Source organism: Ciconia boyciana, chromosome 1, assembly GCF_034638445.1.
Source record: "Ciconia boyciana chromosome 1, ASM3463844v1, whole genome shotgun sequence".
Taxonomy (NCBI): domain Eukaryota; kingdom Metazoa; phylum Chordata; class Aves; order Ciconiiformes; family Ciconiidae; genus Ciconia; species Ciconia boyciana.
Genome location: NC_132934.1, coordinates 13,946,253 through 13,974,008, shown reverse-complemented (window position 1 = coordinate 13,974,008; position 27,756 = coordinate 13,946,253). Strand labels below are relative to the sequence as shown.

The window sequence follows — 27,756 nt, the reverse complement described above, 5'->3', positions numbered from 1 at the left end:
AATTTCTTTGGCATTGCTAGATGATAGACTTCTTTTCAGTGTCCTGCAGGTATGTACAATTTTAAAGAATTGCATGAATAGCCAAGAGCTAGAGCCTACATGCAAACATTTGACAACTTAGTATTTAGATTTAACATGAAACATAATTTAGATGCAAATACTTGTAAATCAAAACTCTTTGAAGATGGAATTGACTGGTGCTCTCAATAATTTAAAACTGGGAAGGTTTGCTAGTATTAACTTACATTCTTGAATTTAATTCATACAGGTGTCTAGCATTTCTGGTAATCATTATATGTTATAATTTAGCTTGTTGCCAATGAAAAACACTTTTCAATGAATTCTGCAAGATATGTTTCACAAACTGTAAATGTGTTTTCCTGACATAAGGTAGAGAAGAAAAAAATTAATGCCTGTTTTTTACTTGCCTTCTTTCAGTAGTACTAGTTCTACCTATTTTTGTTTAATGTGGGAAAGGAAGTGTGCCAGTATGCTACTTTATAATGAACGATGTCTTTGTTTTCATGTGTTTCCTTCTGATACGCTGGCAAGAGAAGTATAGAGGGATGCTTATGCAGATGGAGAGAAGGGAAATAGAGTATCAGGTCTAAATTTGATGTGTTAAGCACGTACGCCTGCTCCCTAAAGTGCTTCCAAAACTTTCTTAAAACACGAAGAGGTGAAATTAGTCGATTAAAAAAATAAAAAAATTGTGAGACATTGTAATGATACTTGCTATCTGTAATTATCCCTTTAACTCTTTTCTGTTTGCAACAGTATGCCTTTACTTAGTAGCTCTGTGCTCAGATTTTAATAATTAAAGTTGATCAGAGGTGATTGGCCAGATCTACTAGTCTAATAAAACAGTTGTAAAAGACCATCTCCCTTAGAGTTGTTTTGACTCTCTCATTTTACCTCTTGCTGGAAGAATTGCTTTATGGGGCAAAGTTAAAAGAAAAACGTGAATGGCAAAATCCTTACTTCTTGTCTTTTTGTAGAGACAGAAGCTGCTACCTAGCCTTGAGGGAGAAGAAATGTTTGTAGGAAAATATAACTAAGTCACATTTTAAATCAGTCAGCTTCCTTGCCTCAGATGTCTTCTGGGATCTGTGTTTCCCTGAATTCCTTTAACAAATGGTCTGTTTTTTGTCTAAAAGAAGAATGCTCTTTTAAAGACTCTTTCAACTCTCCACCAGTTTCAGCTATGAATGGAATTAGGAATACAAAGTTTGCTTTACAGCTTTATTGGCACAAAGGCTTCCTTCCGCATTTGTTTCTTGCATAATCGAGAGGGAGACAAACTTGCATCCCCTTTTCTGTCGTTGTAGAAAGGAATCTTTTTTGGAAGTGAGGAGGGGAGGACACAATATTATGCAGCACAAAAACCTCACTTGGGGCTCCTCTCAGTAAATTTCATGAAAAACAGGAAGGCCTGAAATTTCATTTAAAATGTATTTAGAGAAAAAGCCAGAACAATTAGATATAAATGTCTGGGTAGAGTGGTTAGTCAAGATACTGACTCTTTAATTGCTGGCTGTTATCCAGGTGGAGTTAGCTCTTAAACTTCCTTTGGTTTAATTACTTTAATTGCAGCAAGTGCTTAATTCTGCCCAGTACAGTGCCTGACTCCCTAATTATTTTCCATAGTCTACATTTTTTTTTCCAAATGAGAGGTGCAAAGTATTTATTATTATTACCAAAAAGCCAGTAGATTTTTTTTTTCTGGAGTTTTAAGATAGCAAACTATAGAAATTGTTTGGGTGCTTAGCTCTTGTGAATGGGAAATATTATTTAAATTTGAGAATGGGTAATTTGGTAATTCAATTCACTGTTCTCACTTTCAATTTTAGATATGCTTTGGACTTTACTGCTATAAATTAGAATTTATTTTTCTTTTTTTTTTTTTGCCCTGATGGGTCAGGTTTAGAGGCACAGAATATGCCTCTAGATTTTTTGTTTATGGGTATGTTTGCCTATTGGCTTCCTCTGATATCTTTTTGCACTTATGTTGGATCCTTGGTTAAAACATCCTTTTTAACCAAGAATGACTTTTTTTTTTTTTTAATAACGCCTTCTAATTTAACACTGAAGACTGAAATAGTAAAAGACAAATCAGAACAATGTTTTCTGGTTTAAGGTGTATGCACTCATGCTTGGGCCTTTTTATGTCTGTTGCAGTTTGCGAACTGGAACAAGAAGTCATACTCTTGCAGTAAGACTGGATTTAATCAGGTTCGCTCCAATGACAGGGGTTCCTCTTGCCTCTCTCTCAGGTGTCTGGACTCAGCTGCTTGTATCAGCTCTCTGCACAGTCAGTCAAGGGACTCGGAATCTCGGGAAGTGCATCTGTCTCTCCCTTGTGACCTAAAAGCGATCTTGCACTTAACTGCTCAGAGTCTGTGATATGAATCAAAGTCCAGATATCTAGCAGTGTGTGTGCACATGCCTGTGTACACCCGTGCGTATGTAGAACTGCTGGGATGGAAAAAGAGATCATTACTGAATAATATCTAGAAATACTGTCTGTGCAGAGTTCAAAGCAATGTGATGATCTTTGATAACTTCTTACAAAACTTGGATATTTTGTCTCATATATTGACTTGTTCTTGTCACTATCTTACATGTGAATTTCCTGAAGTTTAAGGTTGCCATTCTTCAAAATATCTGACAATCACAGAGTGGCTTTCTTGTATAAACAAGTGCACAGGCATTTCTTAAATTAACTATAGCTACCTGTATTGATGGTTATTTAAAATGACAGAACTCATCAAAACTGGTCGTAGTGCTAGGATTTTAATAAGTGCTTGCAGGATCAACCTTTAGTCTTTCTATGGTTCTGCTCTTATAAATACACAAAGTTTTCTGCAATGCCCTGGTGAAGTTAGAGCCTGGGAGAAAACAATTCCTTTTTATTCCAATTTTTTAACTAAAAACTTGCTCACATTTAGACAAAACTAAGATCTTTAGAAGAGTTTCATGAATAAATAGACTAGCAGCTTAATGGGAGTGAACAAATTTGGGAATAGGTCTACTAGGGGAACATTATTTCATCAGCGCTTCATCAGGAAAAGTGCCGTTTCCTGATGTTCTTTGAGTTTTCCCTGGTCTGTAATCTAGTTGATTTCCAACCTGACCATATATTTTGTTGCTGTGTGATCTTAAGAGGGTAAAGCTAAAGACAATGTAGCTGTAAAAGTGGGTGGAATGGAATGGGAAATATAGAGGGAGGTGGTTTAAAAAATAATAAATTAATTGAAGGTATGAGTTCAACTAGATGTGCATGGTATTTTCCCTAAAGACTGTGTCAGTGTTGCTGCTGTAGGTCTGCGCTCTGTCTGTACAGAGGCTGGAATCCCGACCTGAGGTGGGAGGCAGTCTGGTGTTCCCGGTCCTCTGACTTGCACAAGTCATGTGATGATGCTGAGGCTATCTGCTTGCCTCTCCCTTCTATCACAACTCATTTACAGGTTAGCTACATCCAGTCCAGCCAACACGGAATGGAGAAGATAAAGATTTCTTTGTAAATAAGTCTCCCCAAGGAAATAACCTGCTGTCTTCATGCTTGTCGTGTTGAAGATTGATTGATTTTGTTTGATCAATGTCTTTTAAAACCTAATGTAGATTTTTTTTGTGTGTGTGTTCTCTTTAGATTGGGGCATATGATCAACAAATATGGGAAAAATCAGTAGAGCAAAGAGAAATAAAGGTAATAATATTAAAGCATTTCAACATGTTTTTCTTGGCCATTTACCAGCAGTGCTGTCTGTGGTTGTGTACGCTGATGTAATTTACAGTGTATGTGGTGGTATTTAATACTGGTAAAGTAAAACCAGACTTCTGGAGTGTAACCAAATGTAACCGGCGTATTATGCTCTATTTATTTTACATAATTAATAACTGCAGCATTTAAGCTGCTGCATCTTTCTGTATGTCAGTACATTTTTTTCCTTTTCAGTTATCTTAAGCCAGGGCTTAGTTGTTTTAGTACCTCTGTCTTTCACTTTTCTTTGTGATGAATTCTAACATCAGTTATCTGAGCTCTCTTTACTTGCAGTTAGTTACCTTATACCTGCAGTTTACTTTCCTCCTTTATGATGCTGTCATTGTTTTGTACAGTTTATTAGACTGGTAAGTACTTCAGGCTTTGTTTCTCTGAACAAGCAGTTTAACAGCGTTCTTTGCATTTTGGTTTAACTAACAGTGCCATCAGTGTCTGCCACATTGCTAAATTGTTTTGGAGAAAAAGAAATCAATCCTGTATGTAGTAGTTTTATGGATTGTATATTATGTCTCTATATAAAGTTAATTTAATTAACGTTTTCTTGCAATTAACCTTTTTTCCTTCAAATACTGCACACAAGAAGTCTGCTATTACTGCATGAGTTTCAAGGCATTGCTAATTCTTAATGTTAGCAAAATGTACATTGCTTCAGTTTCCCTTGGGTGCTTTTTTTTCCTCCCCAGTACTTAAATAGCTGAGCAAAACGTGCTCGGGGGACTTGCATGCATTACACGGGGACTGCTACTGACCCGAACTACACAGTTCCCCCGTTTCTGTACCAAAATCTACAAACTAACTTGGAAGTCGGAGCTGACGGTGTTTGTAGAAGCGCTCCTAAACCGGGGCCGCAATCTTTGCGGTGCGGTAGATCCCCGTCTCGCCGACGGCGCGGCAGCCCCTCCGGCAGCGCGCCCCGCGCCGCCCGGCCGCCTGCCTGCAGCCCCCGGCGGCTGCCCGCCCGCCGGAGCGGCACCGGCAGCCGCCCGCCCCGCTGCCCTCCCGGCAGCGCCGGCCCGCCCTGCCGCCCGCCCCGCCTCGCCGGCGGCTGCTGGAAGAGCGGCGGGCGGCGGGGGTTGTGCCAGGCAGCTCGGGTTACTTGGAGGTGCCTGGGGGAGCTGAAAGGGCGCACGCTTCCCAGTGCGGCACCAGCTGCGGCCGGCACAGGATTGGTGCCGTTAATACAAGCAAGGGTCTGTTGCGGGAAAATTGTGCCTCGTGGTGCCGTCTGTCTGAAGTGTGCAGAGAGAGAACTCTCGGAAATGTTCTTGGCACTCAGTACAGCTAATTTCAAACTGAGACCCTAGCGTGTTACTCGTTTTCAGGGTCCTTTCCACGACCATGAAAACCAGTCGCCGTTATGATGGCAGCTCTTGTAGCTACTGTGTGATAGGACATTACTCAATTTATTGCAAATGATGCCTTGTGCTTATTCGAAATGCATCTCGTTCGGCTCAGGAGTCCACTAACTAACAAATTAATGGCGGTGTCTAGGTGAGTTTGTGCTGACTGAGTTTAGTGTAATAACGGTAACACTGAAACAGACTACTAAATTCAGGTGTTGCACATCAGCACTTTAATCTCAAAGCTACTGCACTACTGTTTATAAATGAACTTGACTAAAAATCTAAAAAATTACTATTTTTTAGTGGGATATCTGTTTCTGATACTATACATTTATAGTTTAGTTAGAACTATAATACAATCTATCAAGATTCACTTTAAAATTTTTGCGAAAGAATTTTTCCAATAATAGCAACTATTTTTAAACATTATTATTTAAACTGTATTTTTGCTCTTAGTTAGCTGAAATGTGCTCGGTGCGGAAAAGAAAGTATATGAACTAACTGGATGGGTCTGAACTGTATGAAACAGTATGAATATTTTTTTAAATTAACCCTAGTTTGAAACACTGCTGTTTTCCACATATATTACAGATATTTGTGATGCATTAAGAGAGTGGAGAAATTGCATCTTAATAAATGGAATTCTTTCACTGCGTGTGGCAAAAAGTGGAAGAACCAATTCAGTGTAATCCATGGACACTGAAAGTGTTTGAGATTTGACAATGGAATTTTTAAAGTGTGTGTCACCACTTCTTTTCCTGTGAAAGATGCATCAAGTTATACTGTTGACTTATTTGTTGTGGAATTCTTTCTTTAAACTGAAAACATAATTTTAACCACAGTGGTAAATTTTTCCTAGGATTGTGCATGTGTTTCCAGGGGGTTATTTTTTATTAAGATACATATTAAGATAAATAATAATTTTTTATTAAGATACACATACGTCTTTATTTAGACTTTAAAGAAAAATCTTGTGGCTCATAAGCAGTAATACATTTGAAAATTATTATATCGCTCAGCATTTTATTTTTAAGCTTTAGGTTTTTATGAAATAGAGGGGTTCACTTATGCAAGATTTCACAAGAATCTGTAGCTAGTTCTAGAATTATAATTTCTAATTCTTGTTTTGGGCTTCCAATGGGCCTGTTTTCTCATTCCACATAAAGTTACTGCAGTTTTAAGACTGTTGTTCTGTAAAAATCTTGCACGTTAAGCTCTATGCAGTGCTTAAGTCTACAATACAAATGGCTTTCTGTATTTGTCATCCTCAGAGCACATTTTGTCCTATCCATGTTTCAGTTCTATCTATTAATTCTGTTTAGTTTCAAGCAAACTCTCATTTTTCTAATAGACACATCAGGTGATGACTATATATCTAGTTCATTGTGAACAGTTCGGTTTCTTTTTTTTTTTTAGTTTTTATTTAATCATGAAAAATAAATCCAGTTGAATTTAGATGTGAGAAGTATTATGAGCTGCACTCTACCTGTTTGAACAGTTTGCGTGATATTGTTCTTATGAAGATTAACATGACCAGATTCACTGATCTTTCTCTCACTGATAATAATTTCATTTTTATGCTTTCATCTGAATTTAATGTTTACATTTAAGTAATAAATATACATGGATGAAATATGACAGTGGTGGAAATCTACAGCTCACCAGTGAATTTAACTGCTTTTTGAATGAAAACAGTTAAACCACTTCCATCATAATCCCATTTGTACCCGAAATATTTTTTGAAATGTTATATTTTACTCTGTGTGAATTGTACTCTCTGGAATCATTATTGGCTGGTGTGACCAAGAGCCTAATCTAAAGGGACCAGAATAAACTCACAGCTATCTCTGAGGCTTGAGAGTATAGCATCACATTTTAGCATTAAAAACAAAATTGAAAGTTTTGCAAGATAGTTTGGCTCTTCAGTGAAGGCAGATACCATTTCTAAAAGACAAAATAAGCTTGCTTTTTTTCCCCTGCTTCTTTCCTGTTAAGTGGGCTGTTTTTTCCCTCTTTTTAATAGAGTAATCTATATTCACTATTAAGAAAAATTCAATATTTTTCTGTAATTTGGATTTCTGACAGTGCAACTTGCTGATTAGTGGCTCTTGCATTACAACATGATTTGCTCTCCAGGTTTGGAATTGAGGAGTTGCAGTGTAAGCATTTTGTGAAGTTTAATTAGACATCTAAGGAGAAAAGAGATTCAGGAAAGTAATTTGTTGCAACAGTTCTGAAAACCTAATATAAATGTATTACTAATTCTTGCAAGTGTGTGCATATGTTGTCTGCATAATCCCAAGCCATGGGAGCTGAGTGGTCAGTGCTTAACTATGTTTGAAAAATTACCTAATGGGTCAGTAGTTTGTAGGGGTTTGTTTAGATTGTAAAGTGTGTAAAAGGCATTTATTGTGCCTTGTTCCTTGGAATGTTTATTTTATAGTACTTTAAATCTATAAAGTTGACATATTTGTCTGAATTTTCAGACTTTTCTGTTATTTTCAATAAAAGTATAGGTTAAATACAATTACTGACCACATCGATATTTTTTCTTTTGTAATACCTGTCATCTGCATGAATGTATTTTGATAGTATTTGCCTATTGCAGGGTTTGAGAAACAAACCAAAGAAAACAGGACATGTGAAACCAGACCTCATAGATGTTGATCTTGTAAGAGGTAGGTCCTGAGCTAGAAAAAGCTGAATTTCCCAGTATAAAAATAACTGCCATCCTGTGTCTTGTAACAAGAGTGTATTAGTAAGTATTAAAAAAACCAAAACAAAACAAAAAACCCCAAAACAAAACCAACCAACCCACTCTATGTAACTCCTCTCTAAAGGAGAAAGGTAGGAAATACTGTTAAAAAATGACCTCTAGATTAAACTGAAGGCTTAAAAGCTTGATTTAAATTTTGTTGTATAGATTTTGAAAAAAAGAAACACGTGGATTGTTATGGATCAAAGTTTTGGATTTATTAGTGCAGAAATCTCCTATTACCATGCATTCAGACTTCTTCCAAATCCTCTGACAGCTAGAGGAAAGGTTATGTTGAAATTTCTGCAGAGCAAAAGTTTTATAGGCCTTGAATATTTCTTGCCTGTTTTAAATAACAAAACAGCAACAGAAAGTTAGATGATAAGAGACTTTTCAAAAAGTCTTTAGTCTTAATTTATTTCATCTTTATTTAATTTCCTTCATGACTGGTGAAGGCTAGGGAAAATATTATTTAGCATTTTTTTGCATGAACCCAGCAGCCAGCATGGTCTCCTGAATCCATTCAGCAGCGGTAGTACTCTTTGAATTTAGTCTCGAATTAACCGAAGCACCCCGCTGTGCTCGCGCCCTTAGAGGTACACAGGCCCTTAGAGACCCGCTCGCCCCCTTGCTGCCCGGCCACTGCACTCCTTCACCAGTTCGTCTAGCTTGATCTTCGCTAGCTCTCGCACGCTCACTGGCACGCCCGCGCTTGCCCGGACTGCTGGCACCATGGACGCACGGCACCCCGACTCATGCTCTGACGCCTGACTCCTGGTGCTGGCACTCAGCCCCCTGTACGCATGCATGAACACAGAATAGACTGCCCCTCGCCCAGGAGAGAGTTGAACAAATTTAAAAAGAAGATAGTACAGACTGTGCTGATCAGGCTCGTGGCGTGGCCAGACAAGCAGCGTACTGAGCAGCAGCTATTTATGAATGACCAGTCCTTTTTATCCCCTTACCCCTCAATTTCCCCACACTTGTTCCTCCCCAAATCACCTAAACCTCTCCTTTGTCCCACCCTTGGTTTCTTCCCTAAACATCCTGTAGTAGGCCCTGTGCAATCCGAGCTCCTTTTCCCCTACATCCTATGATGAGTCCCACACCCCTGGGGAGCAACCCCCTTTCGTCTGAAGGGTGATCTGGAGAGCTGCTCCCCATGGCTCATGGTGACGGTTTCACGCCTGGACAACGGGGCTGGTGGCTCTGCTGGGACAGCCTGGGGAGGGACCTGGTCAAGGTCCTTCCTTGGTTTGGATTCCTGCCTACCCTTGTGCCTCTGTCTTGCCCTGGGCTTGTGGAGATGGGCCCTCGATGGGCTGATGGCTCCAGTGATGGGTCTAGAAGAACTCCGGCAGGGTATTATTTGGGCTCCCCCTTCTGCCATTGTCTCTTTGAGCTCCTCTGCAGGTATGCAGATGAGCTTTTATCACATCACCTAACAATATAACTTTTAAAAAACGGGGATGTGAGAGAAAGAAACAAAATCAAATAACATTTGAACTTTAAAGAAACAACTGAAAACTAAATGTTTGCAGGAATTAAGGAACAGCAATAGACCACTTCAATATAGTGATATACATGAATAGCATTTAAATGACTGCTCTGCATGGACGTCTAAGTTGGCATTAAAGTAGTTCCAGTACTGGCAATGTTTTACCTGTGCCAGCACAGAGCTTGCTAATGCCAGTTCTGCTTGTAAACAAGGTGGAGATGGCGTAGCAGCACGCAGTAGTTGCCCTTTCCAAGCAGTAACCTTGGCATAATTTAAGTCACACCTCCATTAAGTAAATGTTACACAGTTTTCTAGCTGCCAGAGAAGTGGGAATTTGCAGGAAGAAAAAGAAATGGAGGGATATGAGAGAGAATGAGTTATATGACATTCAAATTACATTCAAATATGACATTTGAATGAGTGAGATGAAAAATGGTGTAGAAGGAGAGACAAAGATAAATTATTCTTTGGGTGGCTTTCCTGCTCCTGGGGCTAGTCCTCAGTTGGACAGATACTCCTCTATACTTCTCAACCTTATTCCATTTTCCTGAATGACATGGCTGGAGCAATTTACAGCTGTTGATGTTTTAAATCCCTTTGTGCTGTCAGGAAAGGGCTCTGCTGTGCCTTCACGGGCATGTGGAGTTTTCATATAACTTCCTATTGCTTCATATCAAGTTTCTGATACCTCAGTGCAACAGAATAATTTTTAAGAACTTATTTTAAAATAATTTTGACATAGTAAGAAATGGCAATGTTTTGTTATTCACACATTCCAAAATCTAGGTATTTGTAGAAGTTCCTGATAATGGCAGTCAAGAGGGCACCAACAATTTACGCAAATTTTGGACTGAGGAGATAGTGAAATGGTGGAAGTATGAGTTTTATTCAAATAATTATGTTTAATAATTGCTCCTTTAAATAACTATCTTAACTACTCTGCTATTGAACAACTAAAGTTATTATTAGCCATAACAATGAAATATCCTGAAATTTCTTTTCTTTTTTTAAAGGATCTGCTTTTGCTAAAGCAAAACCTGAAAGTCCTTGGACATCTCTGACCCGCAAAGGAATCGTGAGAGTTGTTTTCTTTCCGTTCTTCTACAGGTGGTGGCTACAAGTGACATCGAGGGTCATCTTTTTCTGGCTGCTTTTTCTTTACCTTCTTCAAGGTAGAGTTGGATTACAGGATCAGCTTCAACTGAATGCCTTATTTTAACCATATGGAAGCTGCTGTATGTTACTTGGTTCACTTCATGCTGTTAATGTTCATTCTGATATTTCAGAAAAGCAGTCCCAAGCATATGTCTTTTGGTTAACGTTTCTTTTACATATATAAAGGAGGCATACTGAAAATTTAAGGATTTCCTCCCAGGCTTTCTTCAGCGTTTAGCACACATGTTAGTTTGTCAACTCTGTATATCATTTAGGTTTCCAGGGCTATCTAGTTTAGTACGGGACTGAGCAATATCAAAGAAACCTTTGTCTTGGGCTTTTGGTCTTTCTGGTACTTGTGCAGATCAAGAGCTCTGATCAAGGAGCAAGCAAGGCCAAACCTGCCAAGGTGTGTGCAGCTTGTGCAGCCTCATAAGATGATCTGTTTGACGAGTTTCCGGTTGTCCTTCCATGTGTTATTTCGTCACATCAGAGGCAGTGAACTTCTAGCTTATACTTTAGTCAGATTTCAGCTGTGCTCCTGAATGACTGGCAAACAGGGACCATATTGTCCTATGTGCTTCTGCTGTTTTTTCCATTGCAATGGGGAGACTATGCATCTTAATTTTATATTTCCTAGATTATAGAAAGAATTTTGGGCAACAGTTAACAAACAGAAGGGAATTCACAGCTTTCAGGATGCTCAATCTCGAGTTCTAGTAATCTGACTTTGTGCTTCTCTTAATTATATGTAATATGTAAGAGGAAAATTAGAAAGGGAAGAATGTAATGTAGTGAGTCAGTATCTAACAGTGAGAAAGTCACCAAAAGAATTATGTGTATCAGAAGCGTGTACAACAGAAATGGAACAGAAGGTTAATGAAAGTTGGGAGCAATTTAAGTACCCTGAGAAGCTAAATGACTGATAAGTTTTCCACTGAAATCTAATTAAAATACAATATTACTTTTCCAATTTTGCCATCTGTCCTTGCAGTTGTGAATCCCTGTATAATTTGGAAATTGTATTTAAAACAAGAAATGGAGTTAAAAAAAAAAAAAGATTACAGTGCCTCTTGTGTGATGATGTTAGCAGCTATAAAATGAATTTCACAGTGCCAGTACCCCAAAACTTTGAAATATCTACAGATATTCATGTGGTCTCCTATCAAAACTTCTCCTTATCCCCATTTCCGAGATAGGTGCTGTCGTGGTTTAGCCCCAACTAAGCACCACGCAGCCGCTCGCCCACTCCCCCCCGGTGGGATGGGGGAGAGAATTGTAAGAGCAAAAGTAAGAAAACTCATGGGTTGAGATAAAGATAGTTTAATAGGTAAAGCAAAAGCCGCGCACACAAGCAAAGCAAAGCAAGGCATTAATTCACTCCTTCCCATGGGCAGGCAGGTGTTCGGCCATCTCCAGGAAAGCAGGGCTCCGTCACACGTAACGGTTACTTGGGAAGACAAACGCCATCGCTCCGAAAGTCCCCCCCTTCCTTCTTCTTCCCCAGCTTTATATACTGAGCATGACATCATGTGGTATGGAATAGCCCTTTGGTCAGTTTGGATCAACTGTCCTGGCTGTGTCCCCTCCCAGCTTCTTCTGCACCTGGCAGAGCACGGGAAGCTGAAAAGTCCTTGACCAGTGCAGCAACAACTAAAACATCTCTGTATTATCAACACTGTTTTCAGCACAAATCCAAAACATAGCCCCATACCAGCCACTATAAAGAAAATTAACTCTTTCTCAGCTGAAACCAGGACAGGTGCTTAAGAAGTATTGTTGCATATGTTAACATTTGTATATACTATGGTAAGAGATCCCATAGTGTTAATAATTTTAATCTCATTTATAGTAATATAGGTATAAAATAAGTTACAGTTCTTTTGTTACCATGTTCATAGGTGGTTTATTCTGAGAAACACCATTATAGTAATTTTTTATGTTCCCATTCTTAAATTTATTTCAAAAATATACCCACACTTAATTTGTGGGTCCTTCTCTAAAAGCAGCAAAATAGTAAGACAATGCAGATTCTGAGTGCAAGCAAGTTTTTTAGGACGTGAATTACAGAGTGATCTTGTAATGAACTTTTTTTTCCCCTCAGATTTCTTGAGATCTATGATTTACTGAAGTTATGGTTGGAATGCATAATTTCCCTAATCCATATAGTCTGTAATGTGGCAAAATGTTTCTGATATTTCTGAGGTTGTGAATTAACAAATACTGGAAAAGAATTAATAGTATTCCATATTACACTTATAATCCAACTATTTGAAACACGTCATTTAAACTGTGCTGAATTAACTGCAGAATTTTTGATGGTTTTTGAAATAAATTGGAAGACTTATAATGTAAGTGACATTAAATTGACAAAATTTTTTATTGGAAACTATTTAAAACAACCCCATCAAGCCGCTCCTTCTAGCACTTCTATATGAGCTTTTCTTATCTTGTACTCAGGTGGTGTGCTCAGTTATTCATTTTGTACAAAATCGGTAAGGCAGCACTAAAACATCAGGAATCTATTGTGAAAACTTAACAACAAAACACTTCAAGTTCCACTGGCCATATTTCTGCCCTGAATCTGAGTTTTGTATTGTAGCTCGGACTTTCTGTCATCATGACAGATTCCCACTGACACTGTTGTAAAATGGTCTGACTGTATTTTGTTTATATATGTTTAGTTAAATGATTTTATTTAATGATGAAGTATTTTCTATAGATTTATGAACTGCATTACTTGGAATTATTGCTTTGAAATTGATTAGCTTTAGCAGGATACTTGCTAGCATGTATGTAAGTCTACAGAAAAGAATTCTTTCCTTGGCTCTAGATTTAAACTCCAGATTTTATTTGCATTGGTTTCCTTTAGTGTAAATATGATTAGCAAAATGTGTGATAAGAGAACTACAGAGAAATGTTTTTTTGTCCAAGGTCACGGAACAGGCTGATGAATTAAGGTAGAAGTAAAACCTTTTTCTTCTGTCTCCTTATTCATTTAGTTTATAGCATTACCTCTTTTTTACTTTAAAAATGTTTTTATATTCTAATAGGAAAATGAAGTGTGAAATTATAGTATGTATCTCTATTGTGTATTTCTTAAGTATGAAACAAGAAACTTTGATAGTGATATAATGATTGTTTATTGTGGTGAGATACATATATATGTATGTATACATTTTTAAACTTGGTAATACAAATATTTCAAAGCTTTAAATGGTATAAAAATAAATGTTTGTTGGTCTTTGAAATGTACAGTTGCTTTCTTTGATACAGCTTTTTGCTCTATGTGATATAATTTCATTTGTGCCTGTTTCACAAAATAAACCATTATAATTTAGAAAAGTACAAGTCCAAATACTAGAAATAAGTAAAGAAATAATTAAAAGTGGTGTGAGAATTTCTGTTCTGAGACCTAGCTATTGGTAGGAGCAATTCTAGGATAATCTGAACTACAGCGTATTGACACACCATGCAGAAAGAACTTCTTGGATTTCCCTTCCATCTGACTGAAAAGATCAGGAGATTGGTAACATTTTCTTAAATCTGTGTGAAACTTCATGGTGGGAATCTGCAATCTACAGATTTGTATCTTCTGGAAGAAGAGGATTTCTTCTAGGTCACTCTGCTTTGCTAAATGCTTTTTAAGCATTTAGAGAAATCTTGTAGTGAAGTTTGAAATTATTTTGTGGAGGCCTACTCCTGCAAATAATTTCACATGGATCTGTGGAGCTCTGTGTTCTCAGAAGTATATATTTATCCAAATTTTATGGTAGGAGTCAAAATTGGCTACTTATTTACACTTTGTACCTTATGAAGCTAATTGTATGTGTGAGAAACTCAGATAAGCTCATTTAGAAAGAGGTAATATTACCTGTGCCTTTTACTATCTGCACCTTTTTTTGTTTATTTTTTAATAAGTTGGATTTCTGATGCATATTGTCTTTCTGAGAAACCTCATATGGCAAAAACTTAGTCCACATATCATAATAAAAGATACCCTATGTGTTCTACATAAGACTTCTGTGCATTAATTTAGGAAAAAAACTGATGGGAAATTAGAAATAGATTACCACAATAAAAAATAATTCCATTGTTTTGTACATTCATCGTGTTTCTAATACTGGTTATCTTGCTAAAGATTATTTCATGAAAAATGTGTCTAATCTCTTTTTAGTGGAAAACATTGCATCCAGGTATCTGCTGTGTTAGGTGTGGCTTCATGTGATATATTTTAGGTGTTAGAATTTGGCACATAAATTTGCATGGGGCTGTATTTTTTTCAATTAATTTTAGTAGAGAACTGGTGAAAGCTGTTGGACTTCTACCATGTATTTCTTGTGCTAGGAGTAGGTCTAACTTACGGGACTTTCACTTCTTAGTGGTAAAAGAACTAAACCAAGTTCTCATAGGATGTGCAGCTGTTAGGCACAGAGAATTATTCCTCTGTTCTGTTTCTGGATTGTTTCTTGGAGTTTCTGTTTTTTTCTTGATAGCATGTCTCAGCTGAGTTACAGAACACAGCACTCCAAGCCATAGAGGCAGAGCAACAAGAACATACAATAAGCAGGGAAAAGAGAGGGATTGCCTCTTCTGTCTGCCCCATGCCTCTTGAATGTGTTTAGATTGACCTGAAGCCTGTAAAGACATTTCTGAGTTGTAGAAGTGCTTGGGCTGTGGGTACAGGAGCAAGAAGGGCTGCGTGGGTGTTGGCTATATATGAAAAGCTGGTTATAGCGTTACAAAATTAACAGTTAACTATGGAATTGGAAGCTACCCCTTTTCCAACCACAAGTGCTAGTTGGAATCCTGGTCACTTCAGCTGGACAACCTCATAGTTTACATGGTTTGTCTTTGATCTTTCCTCATTAGTAGAAAATATACACACAAGTATCTATGAAATGTATACAGGGTTGCTCTTATGCATGTCTGTCTATCCATATGGACAATTTTGTCCTTTGGCTGGAATATGGAGTTTAAAATGCATTCTGCTAGAGAATATAAAGAGTTTCTAGTCTCAAGCCTGTTGGTCCTTGCAGTGTTGAAATAGATGTGTGGTTCCACAGAATCACAGGCTAGTTGGGGTTGGCAGGGGCCTCTGGAGATCGTGTAGTCCGAACCCCTGCTCAAAGTGGGGTCCAGGTAGAACAGGTTGCTCAGGGCTGTGTCCAGTCAGGGTTTGAATGTCTCCAAGGATGGAAAGACTTCAACCTGTCTGGACAACCTGCTTGTGGTTTGACAAGTCCTACGCTCACCTAACTTGTTGTGCTGCATCATTATAGACGATGCAGAACTAAATTTATTTGGGCTGCTTTAAAATGACATTTGCTTTTTATTTTGGTCTCCTGCTGAAGTTTCACCGTAATTTAAAGTTGTTTCATGAGAGATCTAGCTTTCCAAATGCTTTCCCCCCCTTACTTCATTCTGTAGCCTTTTTTTGAGCAATAGCAATAATATCACAATTGTAAAAGAAGAGATGGATATTAAGACAGTAGGCAACTGTTTAAATCTTTATTACTGCCTATTTCATTGCAATTATAATTCCGTCCTCTCAGAATTACATGGGTTGGTTTAAAATGCAGGTAAAGGACTACATCTGACTGTTTTTCTTTTTAACAAAAGCCATATAATGAGTTGTCCATTTCAGACACTTCAAATATTGAACTCAACTTCATTTCCCTTCTTTTCCAGTTGCTGCTGTAGTGTTATTCTATACAGCCCAAAGCCCACATAATATACCTCTGACTGAAGTAATTGGGCCGGTATGGCTAATGTTGCTACTTGGAACTGTGCATTGTCAGATTGTTTCAACACGAACTCCTAAGCCACCTCTCAGCACAGGGGGTAAAAGAAGAAGGTATAGTCTGTGTTAAAGTACCTGTCATTTAGGATTGTTAAACTATTTTAGAGAATATGCATGAAAAAATTTAAGGGTTTACAGTCTCTGCTTTGCAAGAGATGAGAAATTGGTGCTCTGTTTTTATCTGAAACTTTAAAATGGGTGCTTAATGGGTGCTCTTTAGCTTTTACACATTGACTAATGTATGCATTGGTTTTTTTTTTAATTTTAAAGCGTTGAATCTGACATTTTGCCTCAAAACAGTTTGTATCTGAATAGTGGTGGAGTGACAGTATTTATATTACTGCAAATTTAGTTTTAGAACTCTGTGCAATACTGACTAATGATCTCTGTGGGAAACACACATTAAAGGAGATGCTATTGCAAGCATAGAACTTAAGTCTTCCAGCACTTCACTGAGCGTGGTTTGCTACAGTGAACTGTCCATTAAAATGGGAAAACCTGCAGTAGTGAATTTCGCAGGTCTAAGCTTCTGATGATGAGATGAAATGTATTTTGTGTTTGTGTTATGACAATAAGTGTTATGCTTAGTTTTATTAAATGGAGTTTATTAAATTGATGTGATAAAGCTGTAGCAAAATATTTTGAAATCTTGCTTGTTTTTGCATGCTTAAACTGCTGAGCACGTTATAGAACTAGTAGATTGCACTTACAAAGCTACCTTCCAATTTTAATCTCTTCTGATGAAGGAAATTAAGGAAAGCAGCACATTTGGAAGTACATAGGGAAGGAGATGGCTCTAGTACCACAGATAACACACAGGAGGGAACAGTGCAGAGCTACGGTACAAGCACCTCTTGCAGTATTGGCGCTGTCTTCAGAGATATCTGGCATGCTGCTTTCTTTTTATCAGGGTTTGTATTTATTCAAGGCTTACATATGTGTTAGATATGCACTATCCCTTTTCTAAATAAGTAAACATTGATGTAATGATTAAACTTTTGTTGATCTAGTTTTTGTTCTTAATAGTAAACTCATCTCAGTATTGGAACATGTACTAATGTGTTGTTTCTTGACTTTTGCAAATGCTGATGCAATAATTTTGAAAAGATGATGAATTAACTTTTAGTTAAATTATATTTTGATGTAGGAGTACTCTGTGTGGGCTATCAGGAACGAACCAACTCAGTTTCTCAATTTTAATCCAATGAGAAAATTCGACTCTTTATTACATTAGCAGCTTATTACTCTGAGAGAATGCTTATTGAACTCTATCACTGTCATCAAATCACACTTTCTGAACGAAAAGCCTTCAGGATTCAAATAGGCACAGTGTTTAGTTTATTTATAAACATAAAAAATACATTTTCTAATGATTGGAAGAAACATCTAACTCTGTTACATTCCAGAGCTGTTTTGCAAATGATCGATTTGCTAATCAGTGCTCTGGGCAATTAAAAAGTTTTTAAAAAAACATTCTGTAGCAGTCTGTGTTCAAGATATGCTATACAGGCAGCATTGAGTGCTATATTTCAGCATTCATCAACAAGAGAAAATATGCTCATAAAATAGTATGAATTTGAGAAAAGGGATACTGCAAGTTATTACATTGATGTTTTGTTGTGCATGCTGCATCTTAAATATGGCAACGCTAACATGTCTGTCATACTTGTGATATGTGCTCTTAACCACCGGTAAAGTTATCTTATGTTATGTTATATTCTGGGAATATGTAGTTGAAACTCTGGAGAAGTTTTTAAAATGTTTAAAAATGTTGCAAGAGGAGAGTTCATTTGACTTTTTCCTGTGTAGGTTAAGCTAGTTTAGACAAACTATGTGTCATAGTAATAGACACCACTGCTGTTCTTTGGGTCTGTATGCATTACTTTCTGGTATGTTTGGAGTGTAATCTTGTAAACTTTTGAATGTTTTCCATTCATTGAAATTACTGATCTGCAATGAGAAGAGGAGTGTTGGAAGATTAATTTTTTTCCTTACCTTCCCTCGTATTGGGCTCAGAGTGTTTTCAGTTGAGAAGGGCTGTGTGGGACTTTCTCTAAGGACTTGTTTAAACCATTTAATGAGAGGTAGTGTGTGTATATATATAGATATATATATATATACATATATATACTATATATATAGATGTTAAGCCTCAATAATGACTACTTAATATATACAGTATCTTTAAAGGATAAAGAGCACAGAGTAACTGAGACAGCTGTAAGTAGCCCTTAGTCATTTGTTACCTCTTCAATTGCAGAGGCACAGTTGTTTGTATGTCTGGAGCCATACAAACTATATCAGGAACTTGTTCAGCTGAAAAATAACCTTTTTTCCCAGGAGATCATGCAGATCAGTTTCTTCATGTAATTTTTTTCATGGTAATGCAAACAGTTCTGTCAGTGCTATGGGATGGCAGAGTGAGTCTGGGAATGAGTGAGCAGGAGTGCAGCGTGGAGTATATTGAGTGCTTTACTTGGTGATGTTGCTGAAGAAAATCTTATGAAACCTCAGTGCAAGGAAGCTGTACAGTGACATCTGTCCTGTTTCTTAAGACATATTTTGAAGCTCTTTAGATAAGCACATTAGAATGTCTCATTAGTGTTTATTTACAGCAGTTTTTCACATATATTAAGCTTTGAGGTACCATTTTCTGGAGTTTTAAATATAGGTCTTAAACACATGGTTTCAAAATTAACCTCAGAAATTATGTTCTTTGCTTTAGGGCAGGATCCTGTGTACCTAGACCATTTACCTACACTCAGGTCATTGGTAATCTGGAACTGTGTATTCAATAAATATCCTTTTGAATGGCAGAACTCAGTCTGACTAATAAAATATAATTCTAAACTTTAATCCAGCACAGGGGCAATTTAGAAAATACTAATTATTAGTTTCACTGGAAAGGAGGACAGCATCCAAATAGGTAATTTATTCATAACGTAGTACTGATTTGGGACTTCGCTCTCTGTGTGTCCTTACTCTTATTATGGAAAACTTACACTTGTGACTTCTTTAAAAGTTTTGCAGCATGAACAGGGAGGAGAGTTTTTTTGATCAACCCCAATGAAAATACATGGGAATGGAATACTTGACAGTGAAAATCTACAGTCTTCCAGAAACTTAATTTAAATCTTCCTTAATATTTTCTCTAGCTAATGTATGAATAAGACTGAAAGTCATTCTCGACTTAGCTTTTGCATATGTTCAAGCTTTTTAAGACCTTGGATTTATTCATGGTGTTGTCCTGTCTTGCTCTTAAATACTTTTAGTTCTAGCATGAAATTTTAAAAGTTGATTAATGATGTGTATATATTCTAGGAAACTACATTTCTATCAGCTAGGGAAGTATCATTCATGTTTGTTATTGCTGTTTTTTCTTTTAACACAGTATAGTGCATGAAAGCCTAACTTTAAGCCCAAATTTATGCTTTTCTGGCTTGACGCTTACACTTAAATTTAGGGATTCTTACAAAAAATAACTTTGGTTTCTACATTAGAAACAAATGAAAGGCTTCAGTCAAGTTACCTGTTTTTCAAAATGAGCCTTAGTTGATATCAGACTAGTATTTGTCTTGCAGTTTTAGCACTTACACATTGCTTGAGTTGTGAAGACCTATCTGAAAAAATTATACATGGATACATAATGCTCTTTTTTTCTGTTATCTATTCCTACTCAGCTGTTTGAGGCTACTTCTTCCTAGTAGCTTTCAAGTTTCATGTGAAATGTATAAAAACTTCTCAAATCAAACTTGGAAGAGTTGTCCCGTTACTCCATTCATACAGCTTAGTAACTTGTGGAGTAAGTCCCTCTGACTGGATGTGTGCATGTATGTATGTGATGAGAACTGCATTCCCTTTTGCACTGTTAAAAAGAAATTTTTAAAAGTGCCAAAAGTATATTTAATGCATTAAAAATTGGCTTCTCTTGGTTCCTGCTTAATGGAGATCATTTAATATTAGTGCTATTTCCTTAGTGCTCACAACTGAGCTTACTGAAACTTATTATTTTACAATGAGTTGCCACTGAAAGGCTGATACTTGCTTTATTCCAGAAGTGGAACAGCAAATTTTTCCATTATAATAGGCTAAGCTTTCTCTTTCTTAATTTGTCTTACTATTAACTTAGTTAAACAATGCCATTATGGAGCAGCACAGACATAAAGTTCTAACATGTTTACTGTTGATAGTTTGACCTTTTTGTCCAAAGCCTCAATAATGTTTTAGATGATCTTCTTAATGGACCTAGAAAATTAAAACTCTCTATGTGAGCTAGCACATTGGTAATCTGCAAACAGCAGGCTTACTAAGTGCTGCTCCACCACAAAACATATGCTAAAGCATCTTGCTGTCTCTTTACCTTTGTAGCTTATAATAAAAATTAATCCATGCAAATATATAATAACTACAGAAAGTGTTTCTGCTGGTTTTGTACTCATTTAGAAATAAAATTGACTAAGAATTTTGGGAATAGGTCAGGGAATAGTAGGTGAGTTCTATAGCTTCCTACAAGAGCTTCCTGCAAGAGAAGTGGAGCAGCAGTTACTTTGGTTTAAAAAAAACCCCATAAATGCTGTTAGCTTTTTTCCAGGAAGGGGTGAGGGAAGGTAGAATGAGATTAAAGATGGGAAAGGAAGAAGAAACGCTTTGGTAACATTGTCTCTTCTCTTCATTATTTTGTCTGCATTCTAACAGATGAATTGTTCCTTTTTGAAATTTTCTATTTTATCCAGCTCTTCCTAGCCATTTCTTGTGTTCAGGTCTCCCCTGTATATGTGGAATACCTTATCTTGGGAGGAATGTGAGGCAACTATCCCAATTCCCCTGATTCGTTTGATGTACATATTAAAGAGGAATTTAATCTTCTGCTGTGTAATCCGAGCTCTCACAGAATGCCTCACTCCTTAAAGAGAAAGGCAATGCATGTTCCCTCATAGGAGCACAAGATCAATTGAACAGGTTCTTGATAGTTTTATCACCTATGTCCAGTGTTCTACTTTGAATAAAAATAAAAAAATCTGGAAACTTGATTTATAATACTTTTCTTTTTTCCACAAGTGTTCTGGGAATCTAACAAACAAAATCTAATAAATACAAGATATTAATTGGTTTTCTGGTTTTTTCTTTTTTTTTTTCCCCCCCCATGTCATTTACTTTGAGAATACAGAAGCTTAAGTGAAGACGTAAAGTAGTCTGTGTCGATAAGGTAGCAAGCTGCTATTCCTTTTCATTCCTTCATCGACTGCACTTTCTGATTTGGAAGTGTAATCATCCAAACGTGTGCTTTCAGAAAGCCTTTTTCTGGCATTAGATATTCTTACTGCTACATCTATTGACTAGATAAGAGCCTTGACATCTAGAGAATATTATGGAAGTCTCTGCATGAATATTAGTAGTCTTAATAATAATACTGAAGCATAATTCATAAACTTATTTTGTGATTTGAAATCAGGTTTAATTAGTGTGTTTGTAAGATACATTGAAATATGTTGCTAGGGGTGTTACTGGATAATACGGAAAAGGGTAAATCACATTCTGTTTAGTAGAGTTGTCAATAAGCAGAGTGTATTTAAAACAACAACATCAACAAATATCCGCATACAGAGTACTAAACAGCATGTTTGTTTGCAGCTTCAGGAAATGGCATACTTGCTTTGAAATAATAACACTTAAAGAAACTTTCAGCATACGTCTTTTTTGGTTAAGATAGAATAGAGAAGTTTCTCATATACATTTGAGGCTTGTGGTTCTATTGCCAAAGTTGCTGTGAAGTTTTAGTTTTAAAACATAGATTTCCTTTTCTCTTCTTTCAGTAGCTAATGATATAATTTTCTTTCAAACACTGACAGTTTCTTTTGTAACCATTTTAGGAAAGGATAATGGTTATTATTTAGAAGATGAAATAGTTACAAATATTGCATCAGATGTTAATATTATTAGTTTGTGGTCATCTTAGTAGTAAAACTAAAACATGGGTTGAGAGGGATAGGCAGGATTTAGACTGGGAAAAAAATTGTGAGAATTGTTAATTTAATACCTATATTTGTTTCAAATATAGATCTAAGAAAGCAAAAAACTCAATAGATAAATCTACTGAGACTGATAATGGCTACGTGTCCCTTGAAGGGAAAAAGACAGGTAAAAGCAGTGAAGAATGTATGCAGGCCCATGAGCGTCGGTGTGAAGTGATTAAGCCAGAAGAGTTAGGGTGGAGCACGGCAACAGTGAGAGATGCCTTCAACACTCACAGTCATCACAAAGTAAGTGTGCTTTGTTGCTTTCAAAGCAGGATTATTAATTTGTCAAATGATATGTAGGGTCCTGGGGATAAAAATTATGTTATGTCCTCTTATTCCTAGCCTTTCCTTTTCTTGTAGGAGGATTCTTACTGACATCTAAACATTCTTTGCCATTCTGTATTTCAGTGCACAAATTTGTGTGCTGTCTTTTATCTGTGGGTTTTCCAGACCAGCTAAACAAGCTGTACCTTTTCCTTTCTCTCTGATACTCTGGACACAGGTCTGTCTCTGTGCTAAAATGGAACCAATTTTGAATTACGGACTATTTGTAATTTTGAGGTCATTCTGAGCATTTGCCTGTGAATCATCTTCCTTTTTTTTTTTTTAATTGATCTCTGTAGAAGATGAGGAAAGCACAATTTCCCTCTCAATGAAGTATGCAGGACTCTCCATAGTCTCTCCATAGTGAGGAATAGGGATGATATGGAAGCATAAGTGGTCGTGAAAGAAAGCAGAACTTTTAATTTGGCTGGGTCTGATTATCTCCTGGATATCCTATTTTCATCTTACTGTTCTATGGAATAGCTTTTCCAAAATGTTTTTCCTGGCTTTCTTATCTTTGGCATTTGAACATATATTGACTGCCAGTGCAGCTCTTGTACTTGACTCTGTCTCACTAGTATTTACCATCAATGACCAGTCATAGCAAGGGTTTTTCCATGATAATATCAAAGGGAAAGGTTATTCTACTGGAAGTCTACAAGTACACATTTTTATAAAGGAAAGGCATTTGTGGATTTCATAGCCAAATTATTTAACAACCCCTTAAAGATCCATATGATTAAGTCAGAATGAAGGTGATGAAGGTTCACCTCAGGGCAAAAACTTCACTCTTGCTCTGCAGGAGGTGCTTTCTCAGCAGTGATAGCAACAGAGGTTCAGTTGTCTTTATCAATTACAAGCATTTTGCATTCTTGATGAAATTCAACAAATCAAGGATTTTTAAGAAGAAGTAATTTTAAAGCGTTTTAAGTTTCTTTGATAGAATGGAGGAGATGTTGTCTATGTTTAACTTGCTTGGTGAGTATGCATCCACATTAAAGAGAAGTTGGCAGAGGCTAGAATAGGCTCCTCTCTTCTGTCCTTCTTCTCATCTCTTCCTCCAAAGACAATCAATACATTTCGGTGCCACTGCAAAAGGTAGTAGATAAGACACCACAGACTGTTCTACCTGTCCCTCTTTCTCTATGCAACTCAGCTGTTAAAAAGGTGAAATGACCTGACCTTGAAGCATCTCAGAAAACAGAGTTCATCATGGAAGAGAGAATGATGTCTGAGTTGCAGGGGGGGAAAAGGATTTGTTGTATTCATAGAGAATAGCTTCACTATTTTTGTCCTTTTAGCATTTCATTTATGACAGGAAGACTCCAAAGGAAACTTTACAGGGTCCTGTCTGGTGATCTCATAATAAATGAGAATAGACAAAAAAGTTTTCGACAGCTGAATGATCCTTTGCTGCCCTTTATTCTTTCTGTTACTGTACGGGCTACTTTGCTTTAAAATCAGGGAAATGGAAAGTGGAATAAATTAATGATCTGAGTATTCTACATGCAATCTGTAGCACTTTATCGTTGGAAGAAGAGGTAAATGTTGACTTTGTACTGTATGTGTTGATAATTCAATGTTATAATGTCTGCTACCACAATTTTGGTGGGGTTTTTTTGTTTGTTTGTGTGGGGGCTTTTTTCCTTTTTTTTTTTCTTTTTTTTTTTTCCTTTCCAAATCTTCTGGATATATTGCCTCTAAGCCTTTCTTGGTAGGTTCAATTAAGACAAAATTACATTTAAAATAATGATGTCAGAATTGTTCTTTAGTATAATATGAATTGTAATTCTATTGTAATACACTGTAATACACTGAGAAATGTGTATTTGAGATTACAATTTCTATTTAATAATTCCTGCTGTACCACTTAATTTTGACAACTGGAAATGTATTAATATCTGATTTAACTGAGCATAGATAATAATGTTGCAGAAAGAAATTTGATTTCAGTAGTTGAGAACAAGACCTAGTAAGTATGAGTATATGTCTTACTAATACTATATTTCTTGCACTAGGATACTCACAGGACTGTGACAAATTTATCAGATGAAGTTTCTAGTGAGGAAGGGCCTGAAACTGGATATTCTTTACGTCGCAATGTAGAACGCACTTCTAGTGATTGTACACTTCGAAACAGGAAATCTCACCATTATAAGAAACACTATCCTCTGGAGGTATGTTCTTTTCCATTGCTGCTTTTCTGTAAATTGTTAAAACCTCTTAGTTTCTTATTGAATAGATATATTTTCGTCAAACCTTTTTTCTCCTCTATTGGATTTTGGGAGTCTGTTAATTGGAAGTCATGCTAGTGGGGGACAGGGATTTTTTGGTGTTTTGTTTGCTTGTTTGTTTGTTTTTAATAACAGCATTTTGAAATTAAGAGGTTTTTATTTAGTTAGTTTGAGCTTTATCCTATTTTTCAATTTGTTGTAAAGAGCCTAAAATATATTCTGTAGATCTTGCATCAGGTTATGGCCAACTCTGTTGCTGCCTTTTGACACCAGCTATCTCCTCTGGAAACTTGAGTTGTTACAGAAACAGTAGCAATTGGCAATATGCAAATTTTCATTGCTAGTGCTGCTGTTTCTCTCCATTTAGTTAATATTTTTGGATTCACTAGCCTTCTTGTGGAGAAGTCTGATTGACTCTACCTCTGAGTTTCATTCCCTCGTGTTTATTGAAACAATCATTTAAAATATTGTCATGAAATATCACAAAATTGTTAATGCATAAAAATACTGAAATTTTAAGAGACTTGATGACATCATAGCTTAGAAGAGGGAAATTCATAGATTCCATATTAGGAAAGTCTTTAATCGTAAGACCTCAGAGATTGAAAGAGAAAGGGGGATATGTTACTGCGTTTTTATTTATTTATTTGTAATTTTAAAGACATTATGCTCTTTTTTTTTTTGCTAATGGTATGCAACTTAACAGGTATATGGAACTTTTTTTTAAAGGCTGTATTGCCATTTTTTCACTCGGACTATGAGAAAAGAGTGTAAAGGGTAATTTCAGCCCTGACAGAAGTCCACTTACAGATGGGTTTAATAGGCAGAGCCTCCTGAGTAAGCTTTCTACTTGATATAAGAAATGTCTACTTGATATAAGAAATGTCTCCTTAGAAGGGTTCAGATATTGCTTTCTCTTATAACAATTGCAAAGCCTTGAAGTTGATGCTTTGCATAAAAACTTTATTAGATAATCTTCTCTTCTATTCTTTCATTTATTTCTCACAGGCTTTGGTTAAAAAGATCCACAAGGCTAATTGGTTTGGGTGTTTAATGCCTTATGAATATTTGGTTTAGGATAACTGAACAGGTCGATACTTGGAACTGTTTTTTTTCATGTTACAGAAGATGTCTCTTGACTGTATACTTGTGCATCTGGTAGTGCATGACAAGAGGAAGCAGAAAGGCATGATTACAGTCAGGTTTTTTTTCAGCTTAAATATATTTTCTTTTGCATAGAGTGCTTCAGAGCTAGAGGAGACTGTAGATATCTTCAGAAACTGAAGAGACTAAATTTGCTCCGTGTGTAGCTTTGGCAGTAATATTTTACACTTGTTCCCGTTTACTTATCTGACTGATGCCATGAAAGAGGAAGCCTTTCTTTGTTGTTACCAACTCGCCTCCCCCACATGATTACAAAGGAAATGAAACAATAGTTTTCAAATCTGTGAAAGCCTTCTTTGTATTTAAAAAAAAAAAAATTAGTGAAGTCAGTGGATATACTCTCAACTTCTGTCCTACATTTTCTTTTATCTTCATGTTTACTTGTCAACTTAATTGTTGTTTGAGCAAGCTTTTTTAATGTTCTTACTTTATTAACTTCAGGACTCAATGGTACCCAGTAGTGACTGCCTTCTATAGATAAATTTTTTTTTTAAGAAAAAAAATAGTTCAGACTCTTTCTGCATTGATGTTATCCCTCACTTTGTAAAAGAAAGGGAAAGAGTTCAGACCAATTTTTTTCTAAATATTTCTTTACAAATTGCTTACATAAAATACATTAAGCATGATTTTCAGGAAGAACAAAGAACATTTCTTCAGATAGTAATGCATTACAAATCATATTAAATTAGTATGTCTGCTGAAGCATTGCTTGATTATTTTTTTCAGTGTAAAAACTTGTGTATATTCTCAAGAGAAACTAGTAGGAAGAAATAAATTTTGTGTTAAGAGGGAACGGAAATTGCCGGAGGATGGTGATGAGTAGGATGGTACTGCTTTTAAGACTGTCTTGCAGGAAATGGATCCTGCTTACTGTAGAAAGTAGTTTAAAGCTCTGCATTCTTCTTCTGAAGACAACATTAGATTGTTTCAAAATCTCCCCATGCATACATATGAATGTCCCAAACTTAATATTTTTCTTTCTTTATCTAAGATACAGGTAACATTTGCACATAATAAGGCATGCTTGTTTCTCAAGTACAATTTAATTAAAATTTTATGTATGAATATGTAGATTACACATATACCTAGCATTAGCTATGTATACTCTTCCTTATTTTTCCTCTCTGCACCTGGTGCATAACTGTCTTCAAACAAGCTCACTCTCTTTTCGTCTTTGAGAAGGTATGTTAGTAGTAACAATGGGGGAACATGATTTGCAGAGGACTGTGAGAGTCAATTCCTCTTTTATTACAAGTTCTTACATTTAGATATGTACTTCTGGAATGTATGAAGCTTTCTTTTAAAACTAGTTAAGTTGTGTCCACACTGCCTGCTTGAAAGGCTATTTGAGTGCCTCAGGTCTTGGATGACTAGAAATATCTGTCCCTTCTGCCTCCAGGGCCTCGCCCTTTCTAGAGAAAGAATTCCTTACTGTACAGAGAAGTTAATAAGTAGCTGAAATACTTCAGCTCAAACAACTAGAGACAGAAAATCAAAATGTCTAACTTAAAAAACTTTGTGAATTATGCTTTTCTCACCCTCAGTCACATTTCTGTATTACAATTTCAGTCCGGTGTATATGGCTTTAAGCCTCACTTGTGCCTTTCACATTTTCACTAAAATAACGAAGCTGTAAAGTGTTTTAAAAGAGGCTTAATTTATAGCTTATAAAATCAGAAGTT

The 27,756-nt window shown here is 36.4% G+C and overlaps 1 protein-coding gene across 3 annotated transcripts in view; it reads left to right on the top strand.

The window, feature by feature from the left end:
* PHTF2 (putative homeodomain transcription factor 2) overlaps positions 1–27,756 on the top strand; it is a 73,911-nt gene that overhangs the window by 25,851 nt on the left and 20,304 nt on the right. For 2 of the 3 annotated variants that reach the window (XM_072858689.1, XM_072858678.1), the window contains exons 3-9: positions 3,650–3,706; positions 7,733–7,802; positions 10,391–10,549; positions 16,224–16,389; positions 17,082–17,246; positions 22,394–22,595; positions 24,695–24,853. In XM_072858689.1, coding sequence (XP_072714790.1) covers positions 3,650–3,706; positions 7,733–7,802; positions 10,391–10,549; positions 16,224–16,389; positions 17,082–17,246; positions 22,394–22,595; positions 24,695–24,853 — 978 coding nt within the window. The remainder of the gene's footprint in view (positions 1–3,649; positions 3,707–7,732; positions 7,803–10,390; positions 10,550–16,223; positions 16,390–17,081; positions 17,247–22,393; positions 22,596–24,694; positions 24,854–27,756) is intronic. The other variant, XM_072858699.1, reaches the window with a different exon arrangement.